This window comes from Saimiri boliviensis, chromosome X (assembly GCF_048565385.1).
Source record: "Saimiri boliviensis isolate mSaiBol1 chromosome X, mSaiBol1.pri, whole genome shotgun sequence".
In the NCBI taxonomy this organism is placed as follows: domain Eukaryota; kingdom Metazoa; phylum Chordata; class Mammalia; order Primates; family Cebidae; genus Saimiri; species Saimiri boliviensis.
In genome coordinates, this window is record NC_133470.1 from 135,281,539 (window position 1) to 135,305,197 (window position 23,659).

Consider the following 23,659-nt stretch of genomic DNA (forward strand, 5'->3'; position numbering starts at 1 on the left):
GCTCAGCCTCATGCAAGCCAGGAAATTAGGAGTAAGTTACATGGCCTTTCTAATTCTCAGTCTCCTCGCCTGCAAAATGAGGAGAGTAACTCTGTCTTACTATGTTTGCACATTTCTTGTGAGGTTCAAATAAGGTATTATAAAATTAAAATAGTTTGTAAACAATAGTTTACCAGGTAACTACACAGTTTTATCATAATTGGCTTTCTTAAGTGCAAGGCTTATGAACAGATAGACCCTCTTTCAAATGGGCTAATTTCATATATTCTACTGTTGGCTCTGTATTTCCTACCGTGATCCTTTGAAAAAATATTCATGGTTTTATGCCTATATCCATAGTAAAAATAAAAATGTTTCCAATGCCATCTTAACAATTTTACCATTTTCTTTTTAGTTCAGGTTCTTCAGCACAAGCCACTCTGATGATGTTTAAAACCAAAATATCAAATGACACTGTCATGATCTGGAAATGTCTGCAGGGTCCAATGGGAAGCCTTAGCAAATGTCAGAGTAACTCTAAGGCAAGGCAGATCTTCCACATGGATAGTGATTCAGGAGTTTTGTGCTAAAGATACAGCAGGGTGCCAGGGAAAGGCCTGTTTGATGCTCAAAGGTTAAGCAGCACAAGTTTAATGCCTAGTAAAGTAAAAAGTCACTTAGTATTGTGATTAGTGATGCCGGACAGGTTCTGGGCAATTTAAAAGACAGATAGTCAACAAACATCCTTTTTCCCTTTCTTTCTGACAAGTAATTACTTAGAAAAGCCAACAGCTGAAAACACATCACAGGCGGCAGTCACCTGTTCATCAATAGACTACTGTTTTTGAGTTGCATTTTTAAATGCATCATAGTGGCATCACAGTGGATGATAATTCACAGATGTTAAAGGAAGAGAAATGATCTCTACACAGCCATTAACAATAGTCCTACTGGTATGTCTATCACTGGCAATTCAATTGTTGATTTTTCTTTCAAAGCAAAACAAATACATGTATCAAGTCAGTACAGAAACCTGGAAGAGGAATCGATCCAAGTCAGTGATACTAAACGAAATGACACACATCATTAAATATGGCAGATACCTAGTGATAAGCACTAAAGGGAGGGGGTAAAAGCGATATCCAATAACAACAAAATAGTCTCAGAAACAGAAAACTTAAAGGTTCTCTCCCACTTCCCCCAGATGCTTCAGATAACTATAGGGAATGCTGAAATACATGGTAATGTGTGAAAATCAGCAAACTACATTCACAATAGGAAGGACTTGTAATGGCTGGCATATTAAAATTCTTATAAATGTAATGGTCCATTGGAGGATATACAGTATAATTGGAGTTGGACCTAAGGATTTCCCATGGGGCATCATCGTGGCCTCAAGAAGAAAGTGAAATCTAAAATGACACATTTGAGCAGGGCAATGTGGCTCATGCCTGTAACCCCAGCACTTTGGGAGGCCAAGGTGGGCAGATCATCGAAGGTCAGGAGTTTGAGATCAGCCTGGCCAACATGGCGAAACCCCATTTCTACTAAAAATAACAAAAATTAGCCAGGCATGGTGGTGGGTGCCTGTAATTTCAGTTACCTGAGAAGCTGAGGCAGAAGAATAGCTTGTACCCGGGAGGTGGAGATTGCAGTGATCCAATATTGTGCCATTGCACTCTAGTCTGGGTGACAAGAGCAAAACTCCATCTCAAAAAAAAAAAAGAAAAGAAAAAACAAAAAGACACATTTTGAAAAAGAACATTCATATTAATGTAAAATGTTTTTAAATCTGGTCAGTGCATGAAAGAATTTGCAGTTTACTCTCAGCTAACTGGCTGTTGAGGGGTATGTGGTAATAGCCATCTGAGGTTTATACATGGTAGACTGCATGCTACTGGAGGATTTGTATTCTATATCTTTGTGTTTCTTTTTTTTTTTTTTGAGACGGAGTTTCGCCCTTGTTACCCAGGCTGGAGTGCAATGGCACGATCTCGGCTCACCGCAACCTCCGCCTCCTGGGCTCAGGCAATTCTCCTGCCTCAGCCTCCTGAGTAGCTGGGATTACAGGCACGCACCACCATGCCCAGCTAATTTTTTCTATTTTTAGTAGAGACGGGGTTTCACCATGTTGACCAGGTTGGTCTCGATCTCTCGACCTTGTGATCCACCCGCCTCGGCCTCCCAAAGTGCTGGGATTACAGGCTTGAGCCACCGCGCCCGGCCATCTTTGTGTTTCTTAACACCTAACGTGGTACCTGCCACAAAGCTTATGGCCAAGAAAAGTAGGTTGAATTAAACTTACAGAAACTTTGCTCTCATGGGACTTAAAGTCTTGTATACAGACAGAAAATGATCAAATGGCAAATGAGTAAAACCAGATGCTAGAAATATAGATGAGAGATGGCAGGGATCTTTTTAATGTCTGCATCTCTGGACCTAGTGCTGGTCCTGGCATATGGGTCACCTTCAGGAAGTGTTGAGATACCAGTGTTTTTCACACAGAGGCAGTGAAATCTGATCTAGGCCTTGAGATGTGGGTAGGATTGGAAGAGGTTTGTTCCCAACCCTTCTTAACAGCAATTTCTAATGGAACGAGAGAGAGACATCAATCCTTTAACCCCATACAAGTTTATCAACCCTCTAACCCCATACAATCGTCAAACCCCCATACAAGTTTATATGTCTCTTCTTTCTTAAAGCATGATGTCTTTTTCCATGAAGTAATATCCATCCCAATTTTTGGTAGGTCAGGATTATATAAATTGGGGTTGGAAGTTGAACCAGAGGCCAAATGCCAGTGAACATCTGCCTTGCTAGAGATTATAGCTACTTTTGACTTTGAATCTTCATGGTTTTATAATAAGTCTATTTTTTTTTTTTGGTTAAATCTTTGTTTTTGATCATTTAAATTCAACAGATGTTTACCATGTCTACCACGTACATGGAAACAAAAAGTGAACACATAAAATAGACATGTAAGACTACAGTATGAATGCTTTTATCATTTAAAAAAAGTTTTGAATGCCTATATTTACAGTAAAGAATGTGAGCTACAGTGACTCTTGTTAGGAATTTTTTTATCCACTGTCAGCGTTTTTCACATTTCTAGATCAAGGCAACTGACGAGTTCCATGACATGACAGGGAGAGTCGTTTGAACTGTTAATATTTACAACTTATTGCGGAAAATCAGAATTGTCTCAATACGGTACAGTAATAAATACAGATGCTCCTTGACTTACAATGGGGTTACATTCTGATAAATCCAACAGAAGTTGAAAATGTGTAGCTGTTGCCACCCAGCATAAGAGATATACAATTTCTACTTGAATGCATAGTGCTTTCGCACCATAGTAAAGTTGAAAAATAGTTGAATCATCATAATTCCTAAGTCTGGACAGCTATAATTTTGATACTGAGTCTAATATAACACAGGAGCTCTAATCTACAACCTCCCATTTGACAGTGTTGACTTTGAAGTAACCTGTTTTCATTGGCCTCATAGTAAATGTTATACATTTGAATGCATAATATTTATTCGAATGAAGTATTACTCTTATCTATCATGGTTAGATGTAAGATTTTCTTTAGAAAAGTTTTCTCTGCATTAACAACAACAAAAAAAGAAGTGTTTGAAACCATCACTCTCAGCAAACTGACACAAAAACAGAAAATCAAACACCGCATGTTCTCACTCAGGTGGGTGTTGAACAACGAGAACACATGGACACAGGGAGGGGAGCATCACACACTGGGGTCTGTTGGGGGGAAACAGGGGAGGGACAGCGGGGCTGGGGAGTTGGGGAGAGAGAGCATGGGGAGAAACGCCAGATACAGGTGTTGGGGAGGAAGGCATGTGTATGCCTATGCAACAATCTTGCATGTTCTTCACATTTATCCCCAAACCTAAAACGCAATTGAAAAAAAAAATTAAAAAAAGGAAAACCACTGCTCCAGTTTCTTCTTCCAAATTGTTCCCAGAGGTCTCTTTCTAAAACCCAACTTTAATCGTGGCCCTTTTCTGCTTAAATCAGTGGATCCTATATGATATAAAAGTTCTAACTCCTTTGTATCAGACCGCTTATTGGCTGCTGGCTAACCCCCCAGCCTCATCTCCTACCTTGCCTCCTCTCATCCTTACCAAAATCACACGTCCTTAATTTTTTGCAGTTCTGGGACTTTGGCTTAGCCTTTATTTCTCCTGACTTTTTAAAGCATTGTGCCCGATTCCTAGGATACTCACTACACTGTCCAGCTTCTTTGTCCCCTAGGAAAACCACTTTTTATCCTTCAAAGTTCACAAGCTAAATATAAAGCCTTCTTCAACAAAGAGCTGGATCTTCCACTGCATTCACCCAAGCACCCTGTATACACCACCATGATCTAACTCAACAAACTATGATGTGTTTCTTTGTTTTCGTCTTAGTCTCCCCAACTAGACTGAGTTATAAGAGGACATGAATGTGCCCGTGTCGTATCTTTGAATTCCTGCTACTTAGGACATAATCTAGTTCACAGATGTTAAGTAATATATATTTGTTGAATAAATAAAAAGTGACCAATTCAGAATTCATCATAGTTGTCTAGGAACTAGCACTGACATTTACCTTGGTTTAGCAAATCCCTTCCCATAGATAACAAATAGTATAACCAATATTCTATGAGTAATATTTAAAATGCTTAAGAGAACAAACTTTTCAAATCCCCTCAAGTACTTTATAAGCTTCAATTTACATACAACTGATATGCCAACTATAATTTAGCTGTATTTGTTTATTACGAATGGATCCTTAAGGACCCTTACTAGGCAATGGTTTGGATGACTGAATCTTGTTAAGTTATTTTGAGCTCTTATGCATCCTAAAGATAAATTAAAAAGCATTTCCTTAAAATTATTCTATAATTCAAATAATTCTCTCAAAATCAAATGGCCTTTCCAAATCTGCAAGATGCTTTATTAACTACTGTTTCACTTCATTTTAGAATACTACTTAAATATATTTATTGTAACTTTTAGGATTAAAAAATATCCCCAAGAATCTTGGTAGATGCATTGTATGTTATAAAGCCCCAATTCTTTGAGATGAAATTGAAGACCCTCTGCTATCTACCATCTTCTGTTGATTCTCTTCTATGTATTCCGCCTCTCCCTACAACTAACCCTAGACTCCAGTTACACCAACTCCTTTCCTATCTTGAGAGACACAAAGTCTTTTCATGATACCATGTTTTCATACATATTTTTGCATTCCTCTGGGATGCCCTTTGCACACTCACAACTATGAATTCATCCACGAATTCCAATATCCTTTACCCTATAACTCAAAAGACAGCTTCATAGTGAAACGTTTCACGTTTCCTGAGACAATGTTACTTGCCCTTTTTTTTTTCTGTGTTTCCATAGCATTTTGTTGAGACATATAATTGAATATTTATGACAGTATATTATAATTGTATATTTATGTCTACCCCCATATGAATGAAGTCTTTGAGTTCAGGGACTACATGTTATTAATCTTTCTATCCCCAGCATTTAGGATTGTATTTGCTACAAAAAAGGTACCTGTTTTGAGTTGAATTGTGTCACCCCAAAGTATATGTTGAAGTCCTGACCCCTGTTACCTGTGAATGTAGCCATATTTGGAAATAAGTTTAATCCAGTGACTGGCATCCTTATTAGGGGAGAGAGATTTGGAGACACAGGGATACACAGAGGGAAGAAGGCCATGTGATAACGGGGGCAGAAATTAGAATGCAAGGAATGCCAAGGTTTGCTGGGAACGAACAGAAGAGAGGAGAGAGGAGAGAGACGTGGAACAGATTCTCCCTCAGAGCCCCCAGAAGAAACCAAGCCTGCTGACAACTTGATTTTAAACTTCTAGCCTCCAGAAATGTGAGAGAATAAATTTCTGTTGTTTTAAGTCACACAGTTTGTGGTAACATATTACAGCAGCTCTAGGAAACTCAGACAGCACTCAATACATTTTTATTGAATGAATAAATAAATGAATAATGAACAACTTAACAGAGGAGATCCTTTTACTCAGTAGACACTCTATATCCAGTGCAATGAATTCTTCCAAGGGTCTAACCTAAGTTTCTCAGTTCACCTAACAGAGAATCCCTTTATAATCTCTGTGCATGTTTAATTCCGTGATGATTCTGGCTGCAGGGAAGGGGACAGTTATAAAACCCACAGGCAATTAACTGCATCTCTCTACCATAATTCCCACTGGGAACAGAAGAGAGATCTTGAAGCCACAGCCAAAAGATTTAGGAACATGAATGACTCACTGAAATTGCTTCTCTATTGAAGTTTTGGCTGAAGTGTTGTGCCCTAAAATGTGCCACCTAATGCTGAAGTCCTCATAAGAATGTTCCCCGGTCTGTGGCAGAATGGTAGAGTAACTGCAATTGGCGCTATTACTGTCGGTGCCTAAAAGACCTATTTTAGGGTAAGTTTATAATAAAAATTACGGTAATAAACACAGTGGACTCATATGTAAAACCTGGTAAGATTTTTCTTCTTAGCTATTTCATTAACGAAGTTTTTGCTAAACAAACATAACTATCCTCTACAATCACCTATAACCTTATTATTTACAAAAGGCTTTGGCATGGAGTTTTATTTAAAATCAATATAAAATCATCTTTTTTCATTCTTTTCATTTAAAAGTTCCTTTTCCACCTTACTATCCTTTTTCTACACTGACATTGATTTCCCTGATTTTTATCTGACATCCTTTTCTTCATCTCTGTTTCTAATTTTCTTCAAGTTTTCTCTTACCCTATTTAGAACGACAGTCCATCACGTGCATTATAATGATGTCTCTGTAAAAATATTTCAGCTCTGACCTTTGCAGCTAGCTCTTTCTTCTTATCTCCTTCACTTAAATACCGTAGAGTGAAATAAGACACAAAGTTGAAGGTAAAAGAAGACTGCATTTCTTAAAGATTGCTGTGTAACTTCCTTCCTGAAGAATGCAGACCTAGTTTGCAGCCAATGGGCATGCAACTATTTCCTTGTGGGCACTAAAGTTACTGCAATAAAGAAGCAATAGAACTCAATGAGACCCATATTCTTTCTTCCAGTGATTCATTTAAGTCAAAACAGACACAGATGAGTAACCACAGAGTTTAAACCCAGAAAGAGAAATATATTAATGATGCAGACACTAGAAACACGGATTGTAAGCCACCAGAGAAACATACATACCCAATGTCCCACCAGTCTGTTTTTTTTAAACCTTCAGGAAACCCTTGGCGAAAGCCTAATACTCGGTCTGCTGAGAAAACCCAACACTAACACGGAAGACCTACAGCTGCCTTGCCGAGAGACGTCTATTATTAGGTTTACAGTGGCTCTTAGTCTGGAAGATCTGTGTAGAAGAGCCTAGTTTATGGGTCAGTGTTCAGACACCAGGCATTATTTCCTTTTATTCATGTAGTACACACGTAAAGTAAGTGCTATCACTTACTTTGTACCTGGAACTAATCTAAGCACATAACAAATTTAAATAAGCTTATTCTTCATAACCTTAGGAAATAGGTATCTGATTACCATCATTTTATAGATGAGGAAAATGAGGCACAGAGAGGTCAAATAATTTGCCTAAGCTAAATAACTGTAAGTTGCAAAGCCAGTACGCTCTAGTCCACTAATGTCTGCTTAGAGAAAGATGTACCATCTGAGGCTGGTTTCTCTGGCTGACTAGGTTTTTGCTAATTTAGCAATCATGACAGCAGGACCAGCTGTTAGTTGAATTACATGCACTGTAGAAGTGTAACAAACGGAGGCTGAAGGTTATGAAAATGAATGTGAATATGTATACATGTTATGTATATGAATACATACCCACATGCATTAATATAGACATATGCATGTACAAGGCACATATACATATATACCCATATACTAGTGTATGTCCGTCTATGCATATAACTAGAAATTGTTGAGTTTAGTATAAGCCAGGCATGTGGTGAGTGCTTTACATGAATTATTTTATTATCACATCAAGCTTGACAGTGAGTTATTAAGGAGGAAGAGTCAAGATACAAACCCCGGCTGGCTGGCACCATTGCCATAAAATCTGCTGCTTATCATTTGAGTTAGGCCTTATGCTTTCTCATACTTTTTAAAAAAACTTTTGTGACTTTATGCTTTCCCAGCCGTTTTCTTTTTTTGTTTGTTTTAACCTACTAATTGCATAAAGTTTTTAAAAGCCAGCCAGAGAACAGAATCAATAATTTGGTAAAATGTCAAAAGCTGCGATTTTGTCTTTCAGCATTGGGCTACATTGGACCTGAATAGATTTCCCTCTTATCATGTCTACTTCAGGTTTAAACAACTGCTGATATATAATATCCCTACTAAAGCATCCATTGTGTTTGTAATTAAGGGACTATTAGAAGCTAACGGCAATAAAATGTATCATTTTCATGCCAAAGACATTCTTATCAATACAGAGTATGGCAAAATGTCTGGTTTATTGGCTTATCTGTGATATGTGAACAACATCCAATTCTCTGTTAGGTTTAACAAGAAAAAAAAATCAAATGCTATAAAAATGTTGTGAATATTTAATTATCTTAATTAGGGTGTATTTTGAAGCAACTCATTTCGCATCGTTGGCACACTGATAAGCCGATGCATGTGTAAGGCAAATTGTACAATCAAAGTCAAAAACACATTCAGCACAGAAAACAGCAGTAGAATAATATAAATCCTTGTTCCTTGCGCTAAAGATAAATGCAGTATTCCGGGCTGAACTGTGTTTTCCCCAAATTCGTATGTTGAAGCCCTAATGTGCAGTGCCTTGGAATGTAACAGTACGTAGAGATAGGGCCTTTAAAGTGGTAACTACATTAAATCTGATCTTTGCCCTTTGTACACAGACCATAAAGACAGAGGGACATGGTAAAAGGGCCAAGGGCAGAGGCCTCAGAAGAAACTAAACCTGCTGACTCTTTGACTTTGGACTTCTAGCCTCCAGAATTTTGAGAAAATTAATTTCTGTAGCTTAAGCCGCCAAGTCTATGGTATTTGTTGTAACTGCCCTAGCAAACTAATAGACGTAGTAATAATTAAGTCAAAAACTATTTGCAGACCTTCAAAATTCTGTGACTTAAAAGTTATTTTTCTTTTGGGTTGTTCATATAGGAACACATACTGCTTTTCTATATGGATTTATACTATTATTAAAATAAACAAGCAAACTCCAGCTATCCACCTAACCATTTATTTTTGGTTTATCTTATAGTTTAAAAAAAGTGTATATTCAAAAAGAAAAGAGTAATGAGTGAAGAGTGAAATGAATTAAATGCTGAATTTGGAGGTGATGATTCCAGAGCATAAAAACCAATTCCTAAGAGTAGGTATTCTCAAATACAGTTTAGCCCTGAATAATATGATTCTATTCATTTGGAAGTCCAGTACTTAATGGAATCTGTATTACTTACTTAGTCACTTTATTAGTTTATCTGTTTTTTTCCTATGTTGACTTCCTGACTTTTCATATGAACTTCTCATGTTCTTTTCACTAAACAACTTAGTAGGGTTAAGATGTATAAACAACTTAGTAGGGTTAAGATGTATAAACAACTTAGTAGGGTTAAGATGTATAAACAACTTAGTAGGGTTAAGATATCTAGCTTCTTTCTTTTTATGGAACATGGTACATAGCTCAACAAGTATTCCATCAAGAAATGAATGGAACTTTTTTCCCCTTAAGCGGTTTTCTTAATTCCTATACTCAAAATCATTGAGAATAGGAATTGAGTATACTCAAAATCATTGAGTATACTGAGGAATGAATGGAGAGGCTTCCAAATGTCTAAAAGATTCTTTAAACTACTGAACTGTTACCTAGGTTAACAACCCTCTTGAGTATTTGCTGTTTGCCCAGTTCAGGAATTTTCGTTTTGTTTTGTCTATATGTGTGGCTTTTCGGAAGAAATTTAATTAGTGTGACCAAAAAAAAAAGGTTTTATGGTAGCTTTTACTTTTTTATGAAAAAAATATGATTTGCCTTTTAAATGCTTTTACCCCACCTCCATCCAACGTCTTGATGGTAAGCATTATTTTGGGGGGAGAAACAGTGAAATCTCTAGGCTCTTTGTGTTTTTGTTTGTTTTATGTAATGCATGTATTCACTAAAAGTTTAAAAAACTCCTGTCTTGCTAGACAAGGTTGCTGTTGTACAGTGTGCCTGCCACTACTGGTCTGTACTCCTTGGATTTGCATTTTTGTATTTTGTACAAAGTAAAAATAAAGTGTTATGAGTTGTAAAAAAAAAAAAAAATGACCATTGCTTTTGGTGTTTTGGTCATGAAGTCCTTGCCTACACCTATGTCTTGAATGGTTTTGCCTAGATTTTCTTCTAGGGTTTTTATGGTGTTAGGTCTGATGTTTAAGTTGTAAAACTTGGGAGACAATAAGAAGATCATGTCGTTCATCTACTTCATTTCATGCAAGGGGAGACTCCTAAGGTGTGCAGAGTCTTAGTGATCAGATCAATATCCACAGTTAGCAACTAAAATGAGTCTTCTGATCTAAGTCTATGCTCTTGCCACGATCCCTAGCTGAGTCGCTGCTACTTTCACAAATCACAAAGTCAGAAACGTTTCCCACACAACTATGGAAAGGTTGACCAACTTCCCAGACTTCGAGGTATCATTTTTTGGACCTCACCTTCACAATGCCAGTGTGGTGAATAAGGAGAAGGCAAAAAAGAGATTTCTTAAAACCTTATGAATTAAGTTAGATGTAAATAGCCAGTATGGGAGACTTCATACTTTGGGAATAATCAGAGTGACCTATCTTCCTAGAGCCTCCTAAAAAATCGTCATTGTATTAAACAAATTACAGACGAAAAAAAAAAAAAAAGAAAAAGAAAACAACCAACTATAACATCCCTGCTTTACTGAATCATAACAGTGGAAATTTAATTTTTTATTTTATTTTATTATTAATATTTTTTGAGATGGAGTCTTGCTCTTGTCACCCTGGCTGGAGCGCAATGGTGCAATTTCAGCTTACTACAACCTTTGCCTCCCGTGTTCAAGTGATTCTCCCATCTCAGCCTCCCGAGTAGCTGGGATTACAGGTGCCCACCACCACACCCGCTAATTTTTGTAGTTTTAGCAGAGATGGGGTATCACCGTGTTGGCCAGGCTGGTCTCGAACTCCTGACCTCAGGTGATCCGCCCTCCTCTGTCTCCCAAAGTGCTGGGATTACAGGCATGAGCCATCACGCCTGGCCACTGCCAATTTTTGTTTTCAAATTCATGCAGACTACAATCATGAACTTTCGGTAATATTGTTTATCATCATTGACAGCTGTACAAACCGGAAGCCAGGCTTTGGCTGCCTACTTTGGTGTTACCAGACAACATTTTAAAGTAGGTAGCCTACAATCTAGTTTTCCACACTCCTCCCCTGCCTCCTCGATGGCTTTTTAAAATCACCTTCTATGTTTACATTAAAATGTAGGTTAACAAGGTTTTTCTTTGACTTTCCAAAAAAGTCTTTTTTGAAAACATATTAGGCATTATTTTTAATTGTTCGCTTTCTTGGAGGAAATTAAAAGTGAATTTCCTCTGTGGATATACAGGGTCCTCATGCAACTCCCAAGTCCCTAGTGTAGAGGCCCAAGTAGGTCCTCTCACCAAAGACCCCTTGGTCGGCATTTCTTCTTTCATTCACCTGGCTCCTCAGTAAAATGTTCCATCCCCTCACAACCCAGAAAGTAAGCAGAGAAGGGTAGTTAAAATAAAGCTGTGAAATACTGATAGCATTAGCTATTCTCCTTTCTATTTTACAGAAAGATCTGGTTTAACTGAATGCAACCTGAGTTGGGAGAGGATATTTGGGAGGTCTTTGGGGCAGAGAAATCTACCGAATATCCCTTGTTGGCTCCTCAGAAGAAAGGTTCTTAAGAACTTCACTTGACGTTTAGATCTCTCTTCTAGACGTGGGGCTCAGAGTTAAGCGTCTTTGTCACATGCATGGCAGCGGGAGATGGTCATGAAGCAGAATGTAGGAGACATACCCGACATGCAGCTAAATATTCTTAGCTTAAGAGCCCATGAGAGAAACAGTGCTCAACTCAGAATCAGCAACCATTGTCTGAAGTCTATATATGAAAGCCCAGATTGTCCCTAAGTTATATAACACATATTTTATTTTTATTTATTTATTTATTTATTATTTGAGATGGAGTTGCACTCTTGTCACCCTGGCTGGAGTGCAGTGGCACAATCTCGGCCCACTGTAACCTCCACCTCCTGGGTTTAAGCAATTCTCCTGCCTCAGCCTCCTGAGTAGCTGAGATTACAGGTGCCCGCCACCACATCCAACTAACTTTTGAATTTTTGGTAGTGACAAGGTTTCATCATGTTGTCCAGGCTGATCTCAAACTCCTGACCTCAGGTGATCCACCCGCCTTGGTCGCCTGAAGGGCTGGGATTACAGGCGTGAGCCACCGCACCCAGCCCAGATTTTATATCACACTGTTTTATGAAATAGCCATTCTGTGTATAAATGAAACCTTAGGCTAAGAGCATTCCTCTTTAACTTTCAAAAAGAAGCCTTTATTTTAAAACATACTTAGGTATTATTTTGAATTGTTGGTCTTGCTTAGAGAAAATTAAAAATGTAGATATTCATATATGCTTACTTGGACATGTACTACGGCTTTAAAAACTAAACCATAATATTTTTAAAGAGTACAGGTAAATCATCTCGTAGAACGCGGATTTGATTTCTTTGATGTTTCCTCAGGATTCGATCCAGGGTATGCATTTTTGGCAGGGGAATTATTCCAGACTAAAGGAGGCTGAAAAGCTAAATTTATCAATTCTTTTACTAATATCCTCTATAGCTAAATGCAACATGTGGTCTGGGATTTTTTTCCTTTGCTATAGAGGATATTAGTAAAAGAATTGATAAAATTTTTTTAAAGTCTATAGATTATGTGGTAATTTGTCAATGTTGATTTACCAATGTTGATAAACGCACTATTACATAAAATAATCTTATTATTTTGGAGAAATACATACTTTGGTATTTAAGGGTGAAGGGGCATCATGTTGCAATTTATTCTCAAACATTTCGAAAAAAATAATTTGTGTATGAGTGTATAAAAAAGCAAATAATAAAGGAAACACAGTGAAATGTTACTATTTGGGGAATCTGGGTGAAGGGGCTATCAAAATCTAGACTAATTTTGTGCCTTTTCTGTAGGTCTAAAATTATTTCAAAATAAAATTCTTTAAAGTTATAGAATATTTTGAATGTGTTTATGCACATGTTAGATTGCTCCCAAATTTACATATACACTTAGGCAAGAAGATCTGAAAGGCAAATTTCAACCTGAAATTTTAATTTCTAAGGTCTACTTCACAGTAAATCAAACCCAAATGCTGAAGCTATTTAGCAAGTCTGCCTGTCTACAAATTAGATCACAGTGAGGGGAATGAAAGGAAATAAATTGAATAGAAAGTAAGTTAGTCACAAAATGCAATAAATTAAAAATGTTTTAAAATTAGTTTTTCTTTTCAAATTTAGACAATAAAATATTTTATCAGCACCTGGGAAAATTACTCATCATTTTATAGATGGACAGGCTCTTAATATGGGCCTTAATATACAAATAATAGCAAAATTTCAAAATTGATTCTCTCTTAAAAGTAACAAATATAGTAATGCACTTCATATCAGTTGCAAATAAGTTAGTACTTTGTTAGGACATGGCTCTAGCTCTTATTGTGACAAGAAAAAGCTTTTAATGCTTAAAGTAATCTTGGTGAATAAATTAAATTAAGCCATAATCCAGAAGACCAAGCTACGTTAGAGTTTTTACAGATAATTTTTAAGGCATCACTTTGTACAGAGAATACAAGTAAAATTATACGTGACACATACACACAACCGTTCATAAGGAATGAGAAAAATATTACTTTGCTTTAAAGGCAGTGTGAACTTTGCAGAGAAGTGGGGTTGTATTTAATTCCCAATGCCCACATCGTTGTACATTCAATTAAACTAGATTAGAAAACTGGGCCATGTCACTGAGTGCTGGTGCCTTTTCATGATTAAGAAAAGCAACATGGCTCACGGAACCCTCCTGACATGCCATTCTTTTTAGCCAAAGGCCATCCCTGCTCTTGAGAGCATATTCAAAAAGGAGGCACAAAACGAAAACTCACAACAAAGAGCCACAGAAGAGTCATGGAGAGTGAGTCATACTGTTTGGGGCAGGCTGTATGGCCATGTGGTCAGGAAAGAAGAGAGGACCAAATTCTTTAGATTAAAAATGACCTTAAAACTGTGCATTGACCAAAATCGTGTGTGTGTGCGTGCATATGTGCACAAGAGACAGAAAGAGACACACACACAAAATAAACATGAATGCATGCATGCATGAATGAATGAATGAATAGGGAGTGTGACTTTGGATTGCACAAGGTATCCTCAAGTCTGCTCTTGTCTCTAGAATGCAGTAGTTTCTGTTGTCAGATATTAGAGCATGAACTCGGACCTTTCCCAGTGGTCACCTGAGCATTTCTATCAGCACTGTTTAGCCCAGACAAGTAAGCAAGAATTGAGACTGAACACATAACAACTTAGTTCCAACAGGGTCGATATTTGTGGAGAGCAAATATAAATGAGCTTCTTAAACAGGGAAATGATATGGAACAACACAAAGACCAAACAAAGGATTCAGAATCAGGCAGATCTGGGATCAACTCCTAACTCTATCATTTGCCAGATGTACAGCCTTAGGCAACTAATTGAACTTCTTTGGGCCTTGATTTCTTAATCCATAAAGTGGGGATGATGATACTTACTCTGCAAAAATTCTTTGAGGATTAGATGAACTGACAGAGCTTGCCTCACACTGATACAAAAAAGTTTTCGTGCCAGATAGAGGTGATGGGGAGGAAGGCAGCAAACCACATTGCCACATATGTACTTATGCAACAATCCTGCATGTTTTCACATGTACCCCAAAACAATAAAACATAAAACGTAAAATGCAATTATATATATATATACACATAAATATATATATATATATATATATATATATGTGTGTGTGTGTACATATATATAAATTTTCGTCGTGAGGGAGAAAAGGTTGGAATGCTGTAAACTGAGGTGAGGCATGTAAAACAGCAACGGTTATCAACATTCATTCTGAAGGCTGATTTTAAGCACAGGCAAAATAAGAGGTATGCAGGTCAGACTTCAGCATCTTTTGTTAGATTTTCGTTATGTCTGTTTGATGTTAGAGATTTGCTGACACCTCTTAATTACTCACAGGTCAGTATCTAGATTTCGGCCTTGACTTCTTACCACTTCTTGTAACACTCTTCTTATTCTGCTTGTTGACATTTGTACTTTTGTTTCTCTAGCACAGCAAAAGCTAGAAGAGAAACTCTATTCAACTTAACCAGATTAAAATGTTCTGTACCCAAAGCAGGGGTGGAATTGAACAAGTGATGTGTCTGAGCTAGACAGAAGACAATTTCTTGTCAAGTTTTACCATCAGTCTGAGTGGTGGTGCCAATGATCCTTAGCAAGAGTGGGGGAAGCAGGGTGAAAAGGTGAGGCATCATCGGACCTTCAGCTCTTTCCGACTGGGGTCCTCGCCGTTGGATCTCATTCCTTCATGTCAAGTAGAGTGATGGTCATCACATGAGCTGCACCCATATTCAAATACTTACTATAGAATAGAGTTATGAACAAGAATAACTTGGAGTTGTATGTGTTACAACTTCTTAAGTTGCATGATAAAACAGATAGTTAACTTCAAGCAAACCGCTGCCTGGTATTTGAGAAAAAAGTGCAAGCGAGTGACACACATGAGGTCATAGAGTCATACTACACAGAAAGAAATAACACTCTTCTACCTTACTGCCTCACTAAGAGTATGATTGTAATTTTTTTTTTTTTTATTTGAGACAGAGTCTCACTCTGTCGCCCAGGCTGGAGTGCAGTGGCACGATCGTGGCTCACTGCAACCTCCACCTCCTGGGTTCAAGTGATTCTCCTGCCTCAGCCTCCTGAGTAGCTGGGCACGTGCCACCACACCCAGTTAATTTTCGTATTTTTAGTAGAGACAGGGTTTCGCCATGTTGGCCAGGCTAGTCTCAAACCCCTGACCTCAGGAGATCTGCCGGCCTCAGCCTCCCAAAATGCTAGGATTACAGGTGTGAGCCGCCAGGTCCAGTAAAGAATGTGATTGTAATTTTATGCTGCCTAGTGGATGGACCACTTCTCTAAGCAGCCTCACGACAGCTAAATTAACTGAAGGATGGTACATAATGGTACCATGTAGCTTAGTTAGAAAAAGAGTGGAGGAGAAAAAAATTTCACAAGGTCTTATGCCTGTTTATCCGTCTCTCAACCTCTTATAATTTTAAGGGACTTTAAATCTAAGGTCATGGTACAGACATGAGTAGCTGAAAAATGGTGAAAGATGATAACCGAAAATTAAGAGCTGTATAGTATTAGTTTAACATGATTTAACATCTCTGTGGTAATAATAGGACAGTTTGCTTTTAGAGACTGGGTTGTGATATCAATAACTATTAGTACCAGTATTGGACAATAAAATTCATTTGGGGAGAGGGAGGAGCAGGAATCTTTGCTTTTAGAAAAACACGATTGAAACCTCATGCAAATCAATTTTTGTGTGATTGTACTGAATTTTCCTGTGATTTCCAAAGGATCACCTTACAGGCTTAGTCATATGGACTGTCCATATATTAAGTCTCATTGGAATTTGAAAAACCTATCTAAGTGAGTGAAAGTAGATTTTCCCCACCACTGAGAAAGAACCATACCCTTCCATTTTAACTCAGTTAAAAGGGGGGGGAGAAATATTAAAAAGTAAAGAACAGCTTCTGAATTCAATTTATTCTTTTTTTCCCATTAAGACTAAGTTGAAAATTGGATATCCAATTTACCACCGAGAGGGTATTCAATCCCTCATTGCTTCTACATTCACTCAAAGGCAAGATTATCAATTCCTCCTGACAGAAAATCAAGATTTAATGAGCAGCTGACAGCCCTTAGGAATTACGGGTGAAATTTAATATGATAGTTTTGACTAAATAATGTGCTTTTACATGTATGAGAAACACATTATGCAGAATAATGAACATACAGTAAATGTTAGTTTAGCTGTTAAATCTCGGACAAGTGATTAATTTTTAAAGAATGTATATATATATATACATATATATATATATATATATATATATATATAATTTTTAATCAAACTTCAAAGAAAAAAGAGCTTCCTCTCTTCCAACATTGTTACCTATGCATTTTAGCAGATGTTCACAATATCTCCTCACATTCATTCTTATTTCAACTAAACAGTTATTTTGCCTCTTATTACCTGCAAGGTACATTACAAGATAGAACAAAATGATGTCTCTACTTTCAAGTCTTAAAATTTGGCGGATGGTGGAGACAAGACACAGAGACGACCCTAGCCCAAAGATGAATTAAATGAATTAAGGCTGCAATGGGAGATAAACAAGGAGAAATAGCTTTGGATTTGAGGTAGCAGTGTGTGTATTCAGGAGAAAAGTCTTCCTGAAGAAATCTGTGTTTGAAATGAGCCTTGAAGGGTGGCTAGGGTGAAAGTGATCAACAAAGGCATAGAGGGAGGAAAGGTACGATACAATCAGAGAAAAGAGTATCAATCACTTAGGATGGAGTACAGGGTAGATGAGAGGAGCAGGGGAAACATAGACAGAAAATATCTATTGGAGACCATATCATAGAAGGTCTTGAATACCAGGCTGATGAATCATTTAGAGTTAAGCATCTCATGTTTCTTTCACTAACTAGATTCTAAGTACCTCAGGTGCAAAGACTGTTAACATGTCTTTGCTATTCTCACAGCTGCCAGGTACACCATGATTGTGTACATAGTAGGTCTGCAATAAAAACTCAGGGAATTGAATAAATTCTAAAATAATTTTTCAATGGGTTAAAAACTTTTTTTTTTTTTTTTACTTTTTCTTAAGCCTTCTTCTTAAACCTCTTTAAAAATACTTCAAATTGCCTTTCTAAGATGAAAACATGAAGAGACTGTTAACTCAATGATTCAGACAACTTATGGAGTGCCACCTGAAAGAATGTCACTGCTGACGCTCAGGTATTCTGTACAGTCTGGTGAACCTTGAACCAAAACTGTTAAAGTAATATCTTGTGGTACATGGTATAGGAAAACTTACTTTTAGTAAGTAAAAATGACATGCCCTAAGTTACTTTTGTATAGGCTTTTAGCTTTCAGGTAGCCTCCACAGGGAAATAATATCAAGACTGAAATTGGTGCGGAAAAACGGAGATGCAGCAACACTGTGTCTTGCGCATTGAGTTGATTTCTGGTCTCCCCTCTCTTTAGAGGAACACCCTATAACAAACTAAAAAGAGGCTGCTAACGATCCAGTTTTAAGTTTCATTTTGTTGATGGTAATGACAATTGAATCACTTTGGTTTGAGAGACTTTATGTAATGCTTAATATATCACTTAAAATAATATGCCTTTAAGTATGTATATTATTTAGTATTCTACTACCTTTCATTTCTTGGGAAGAAGATATATTTTCTATGCTTGAAATGCAATTTAAATAAACCTTACCAGTCTCCCCCTTCCCTTCCAGCTACAATTTCATGTGCTATTATTATTTGTCCCTCTAGTGAAGGAGTTTGACAGGGAAGGGCACTTCTTGTGTTTTTGATGAATAAGTATAACGTGAAGTAACTTTTTTCTATCAAGGGTCAATATTACACTTAAGAATGTTTAACAATTATAATAAATCATCAAAGGCTCCATTTACATCCAAGGTTTCAGATAGATCTGAGAGCAATAGAGAAATCACATTGCCTGACACCAACAGGTACTTAATGTTTTTTTTTTTTTTGAGACGGAGTTTCACTCTTGTTACCCAGGCTGGGGTGCAATGGCGCGATCTCGGCTCACCGCAACCTCCGCCTCCTGGGTTCAGGCAATTCTCCTGCCTCAGCCTCCCGAGTAGCTGGGATTACGGCACGCGCCACCATGCCCAGCTCATTTTTTGTGTTTTTAGTAGAGACGGGGTTTCACCATGTTGACCAGGATGGTCTCGATCTCTTGACTTCATGATCCATCCGCCTCGGCCTCCCAAAGTGCTGGGATTACAGGCTTGAGCCACCGCGCCCGGCACTTAATGTTTACTGAATTATTAAAATGTAAATATTTCTTATTACTAGCTTTTAAGGGAGTCAAAAATAAAATGTGTAGAGACATTTTAAAAAGCATTAAATAGAGGCCCTACCGGGAGCATTAAACAATGGTGGACATTAAAAATAACTCCCCCTAAGAATATGCTACATTTGCCATGATTATTTTCATATTCCTCTAAATTCTGTGATATTTTAAATATGGACACATATTACGTGCAGCTTCTTCCACGTAGAGGTGGAATCCAGTTCATTATCGCTTTACCCTGGGCTGGCCTTGCGACCTGCTTTGACCAACAGAATGCAGTACATGTAATGATGTGTGACTTCTGACCTAGGCCTCAAGAGACTCTATAGCCTCCTTCTGAAGAACCCACGGGATTTGAAATGCTGGGCTGACAGTCCTGACTAACCAGCAGACATATGAATCAGACCACCCTGGACCAATGGGGTGCAGTTTTGTGAGCGACTTCAGATGAGACTAGTAGCAGGACCTGCCGGGCTGAAGCCAGCCCAGATTACAGAATTAGGAACAATGATTTTAAGTCCTTAAGTTTTGGGCAGCTTGTTATACAGCAATAGATAATGGAATATACCTTCTGTCTTGTTGGTTGTTTGCACTTTTCATCTTGGTCTTAGCCTATTTATTGAGTATTTCTTGGCTTCAGAAAACCCGCCCTTGTCGTTTTCTCCACCATATATTGGTTATGTTTTTGCTACTGAGTTTAGCTTATATGTTTGAGATCAATACAAGCAGAGTCTTGCATTTCAGGATATGGAATAATATAATCATCACCCAAAACTCTGTCAGGGAAGTGAATTAGATTGTCTCCCTTGGCCACTGGTGTTACATGGTGCCACCTGGTAGAATGTGTGAAAAGACAAGTTAATCCATTAGCTTTGAACCTAAAATGCCATCAAGAAAGATACGCTGGGGCGCTTGCGCTGTACGCCTGTAGGGGCGGGGCGAAGCAAGCGACCAAGCCCGGAGGCTGCGGTGGCGGTGGCGGTGGAGCGGGAGAAGGAGTGGGACGCCAATCACCCGGCCTTCTGCAACCTGGAGCCCTGAGTGAAGTGCTCCGCCACCCTTGCCTCCAGAATCCCTGCCCAGAGTCCAGCGCATCACTTTCTGGTGGATCACAGGAGTTGTCTTGAATCTTCCTGTGCTGGCCATGGGGTCTCAGAGACACCAACTCTGTCCTGCAAGTTTATCACCTTGAATATGCTAAACACAAGAGCCATGAGCAGCTTAAATCTCTACAGAAGGCTTGGCCTGGGAAAGCCATACACTGGACTGCTCTCGCTTTAGCTTCAGATTTGGACATCCTCAGCTGTGTGGCTGCTTTCATTTGCAAACAACAACAAAAAAAGCTGGAGGCATCATGCAACCTGACTTCAAACTACACTACAAGGCTACAGTAATCAAAACAGCATGATACTGATAGCAAAACAGAGATATAGACCAATGGAATAAAAAAGAGGTCTCAGAAGTAATGCCACACATCTACAACCATCTGATCTTTGCCAAGCCTGACAAAAACAAGCAATGGGGAAAGGATTCCCTATTTAGTAAATGGTGTTGGGAAAACTGGCTAGCCATCTGCAGAAAGCTGAAACTACATCCCTCCTTACACTTTATACACAAATGAACTCCAAATGGATTAAAGATTTAAACATAAGACATAACACCATAAAAATCCTAGAAGAAAACCCAGGCCATACCATTCAGGACACAGGCATAGGCAAGAACTTTATGACTAAAACACCAAAAGCAATGGTAACAAAAGCCAAAAAAGACAAGTGGGATCTCATTAAACTTAAGAGCTTCTGCACAGCAAAAGAAACAATCATTAGAGTGAACCAGCAACCAACAGAATGGGAAAAAAATTTTGCAATCTACCCATCTGACAAATAGCTAATACCCAGAATCTAGGAAGAAATTAAACAAATTTACAAGAAAAAAACCCTATCAGAAAGTGGACAAAGCATATGAACAGACACTTCTCAAAAGAAGACATTTATGCAGCCAAGAAACATGAAAAAAAGCTCCTCATCACTGGTCATTAGAGAAATGCAAATCAAAATCACACTGAGATACCATCTCACACTAGTTAGAATGGCGATCATTAAAAAATCAGGAGACAATACACGCTGGAGAGGATGCGGAGAAATAGGAATGCATTTACACTGTTGGCAGGAGTGGAAATTAGTTCAGCCACTGTGGAAGACAGTGTGGCAGGCAATTCCTCAAGATCCAGAACTAGAAATACCATTTTTTGACCCAGCTATCCCATTACTGAGTATATACCCAAAGGATTATAAATCATTCTGTTATAAAGACACATGCACACATATGATTACCGTGGCACTGTTTACAATAGCAAAGACTTGGAAGCAACCTAAATGCCCATCAATGATAGACTGGATAAAGAAAACGTGGCACATATACACCATGGAATACTATGCAGCCATAGGAAAGGATGAGTTCATGTCCTTTGCAGGGACCTGGATGAAACTGGAAACCATCATTCTCAGCAAACTAACACGGGAACAGAAAACCAAACACCGCATGTTCTCACTCATAAGTGGGTTGAACAATAAGAACACGGACACAGGGAGGGGAACGTCACACACCAAGGCCTGTCGGGAGGAGTGGGGGGATAAGGGAAGGAAAGCAGGGGGTGGAGGGATTGGGGAGGGATAACCTCAGGAGAAATACCTAATGCAGATGACAGGGGGATGGATGCAGTAAAACACCATAGCGCATGTATACCTATCTAAGAGACCTGCACGTTCTGTGTATGTACCCCAGAACTTAGTATAATTTTTAATAATAAATCAGATGCAGCTTCGTTATGCTGCCCAGGTGGTTCTCAAACTCCTGGTCTCATGCAACCTCAAACCCCCAAGTACCTGGAACTATAGGTGTATACCAGCACACCCAGCTATTTTTTTCTACAATTTTTAATATTTTAGTCTCACTACAGAACCAATAATATGAGTAGAGGAACCGTCTCTCCTACCACGTATATAATACCCAAATAATAAATGTCCAAGAAAAACAGCTATGTGCTATTTGTTGTACAGTTTTTCAACTAAATGGCGCCAGGGAGATTCCATGATTACCACAAGTAATTTGATCCGCTGAAGATTTATACTGGCAAAAATACAGAGGTTACACTAGTATGATTTGAAAGTCAAAGTATTAATATTTATCTAATTAAACCTTAACCAAATTTCATATTTTCTCTATTGCAGAAAGCATTTCCTAATGTGATTTTTCTGTTGCTATGCATGTTTCAGTTCATTTTTGTTTAGTCCCGACCCTGTCACAGCACTTACCAATCTTTTGTTAGTTACCAACATTAAATAAATTTTTTTAATCAAAAAAAAAAAAAAGATACGCTGAGACGTCCTTTTCTTCACACTTACCAGGTAATAGTGAATTATCTTTTCTAAGCTGGCACGCAAATAACTGTCTTCGCTTAGAGCAAAATCAGAATATGGGATTAAATGATCAAACCCATGTTGATATTTCCTTACACATAATACAAATAAGATACCCATAATATATTTGAGTTCTCCAAACAAATACTTCAGTGTGGAATTCTGGGCCTGTAGCATCTAGAATTTAAGCATCCAGAAATGCTTAAAATCTCCTCAAAGCCTCCACTAGGGTCTTGTCCCAGGGTCTTATCCATCCTTTTACTTGCAGCCTGAAAAACTTACTGAAGACTTTCTGACTGGGAGGTTGGCTTAACTTGTCACCACATGACTGTTACAAATTAATAAGTCCATGGCAACAGCTCTAAGATGCCTATCGAGCTGCTTAATCTCATGCCTATCGGATAATACATTTCAAATCAGCTCTCTGCCATTTCAGGAAAGTCACGCAGGCCTACAAAGTGCTTCCGAATAGGCTTATGTGCAAAAAATGCCAGAAAAACTGATCATTAACTTTCTTCTCAACATGTTGTGTTAGGAGATTTCACTATCCTTCTTTGCATGACATTTTTGCAATCCTCATAAAGTTTCCCCCCAAAAAGTTTTCAAGCCCAATGTGATCCTAATTGGCAATTTAAATGATGCATTTTTATTTCTCCTAAGAGGAAACAGAAAGACGCTTCTTTACAATTACAGAAGGATGTTTATCTTTGTTTTTGTTACCATGTTCCCTGTCCACCCTCTTGTTCAGGGCACGTAAAGGAGAAAAGATTCTAGAAAGTGATCAGGGAAGTCAGACTATCACGGGGTGTGAACGTGTGCAGGCTTGCCCTCACATGTGTGTGCACATACACAACTAGGAACAGCCGAAAAGAGAACAATCACTCTGGGTTTGTCCCCGCTTCCCAGCCCAAGTATATTATGGCATAGAAATGAAGATATCTTTGCATTTTCTTGGGATATGGCAGAAATGGAAGTATTTTGCATT

The 23,659-nt window shown here is 38.2% G+C and overlaps 1 protein-coding gene across 5 annotated transcripts in view; it reads right to left on the reverse strand.

Moving 5' to 3' along the window:
- Positions 1-23,659, reverse strand: part of DIAPH2 (diaphanous related formin 2) — a 914,837-nt gene that overhangs the window by 47,632 nt on the left and 843,546 nt on the right. For 3 of the 5 annotated variants that reach the window (XM_074391645.1, XM_074391644.1, XM_074391643.1), the window contains one exon: positions 1,583-1,689. The exons of the other annotated variants lie outside the window; for them this stretch is intronic. In XM_074391645.1, coding sequence (XP_074247746.1) covers positions 1,583-1,689 — 107 coding nt within the window. The remainder of the gene's footprint in view (positions 1-1,582; positions 1,690-23,659) is intronic. 5 annotated transcript variants of the gene reach the window in all.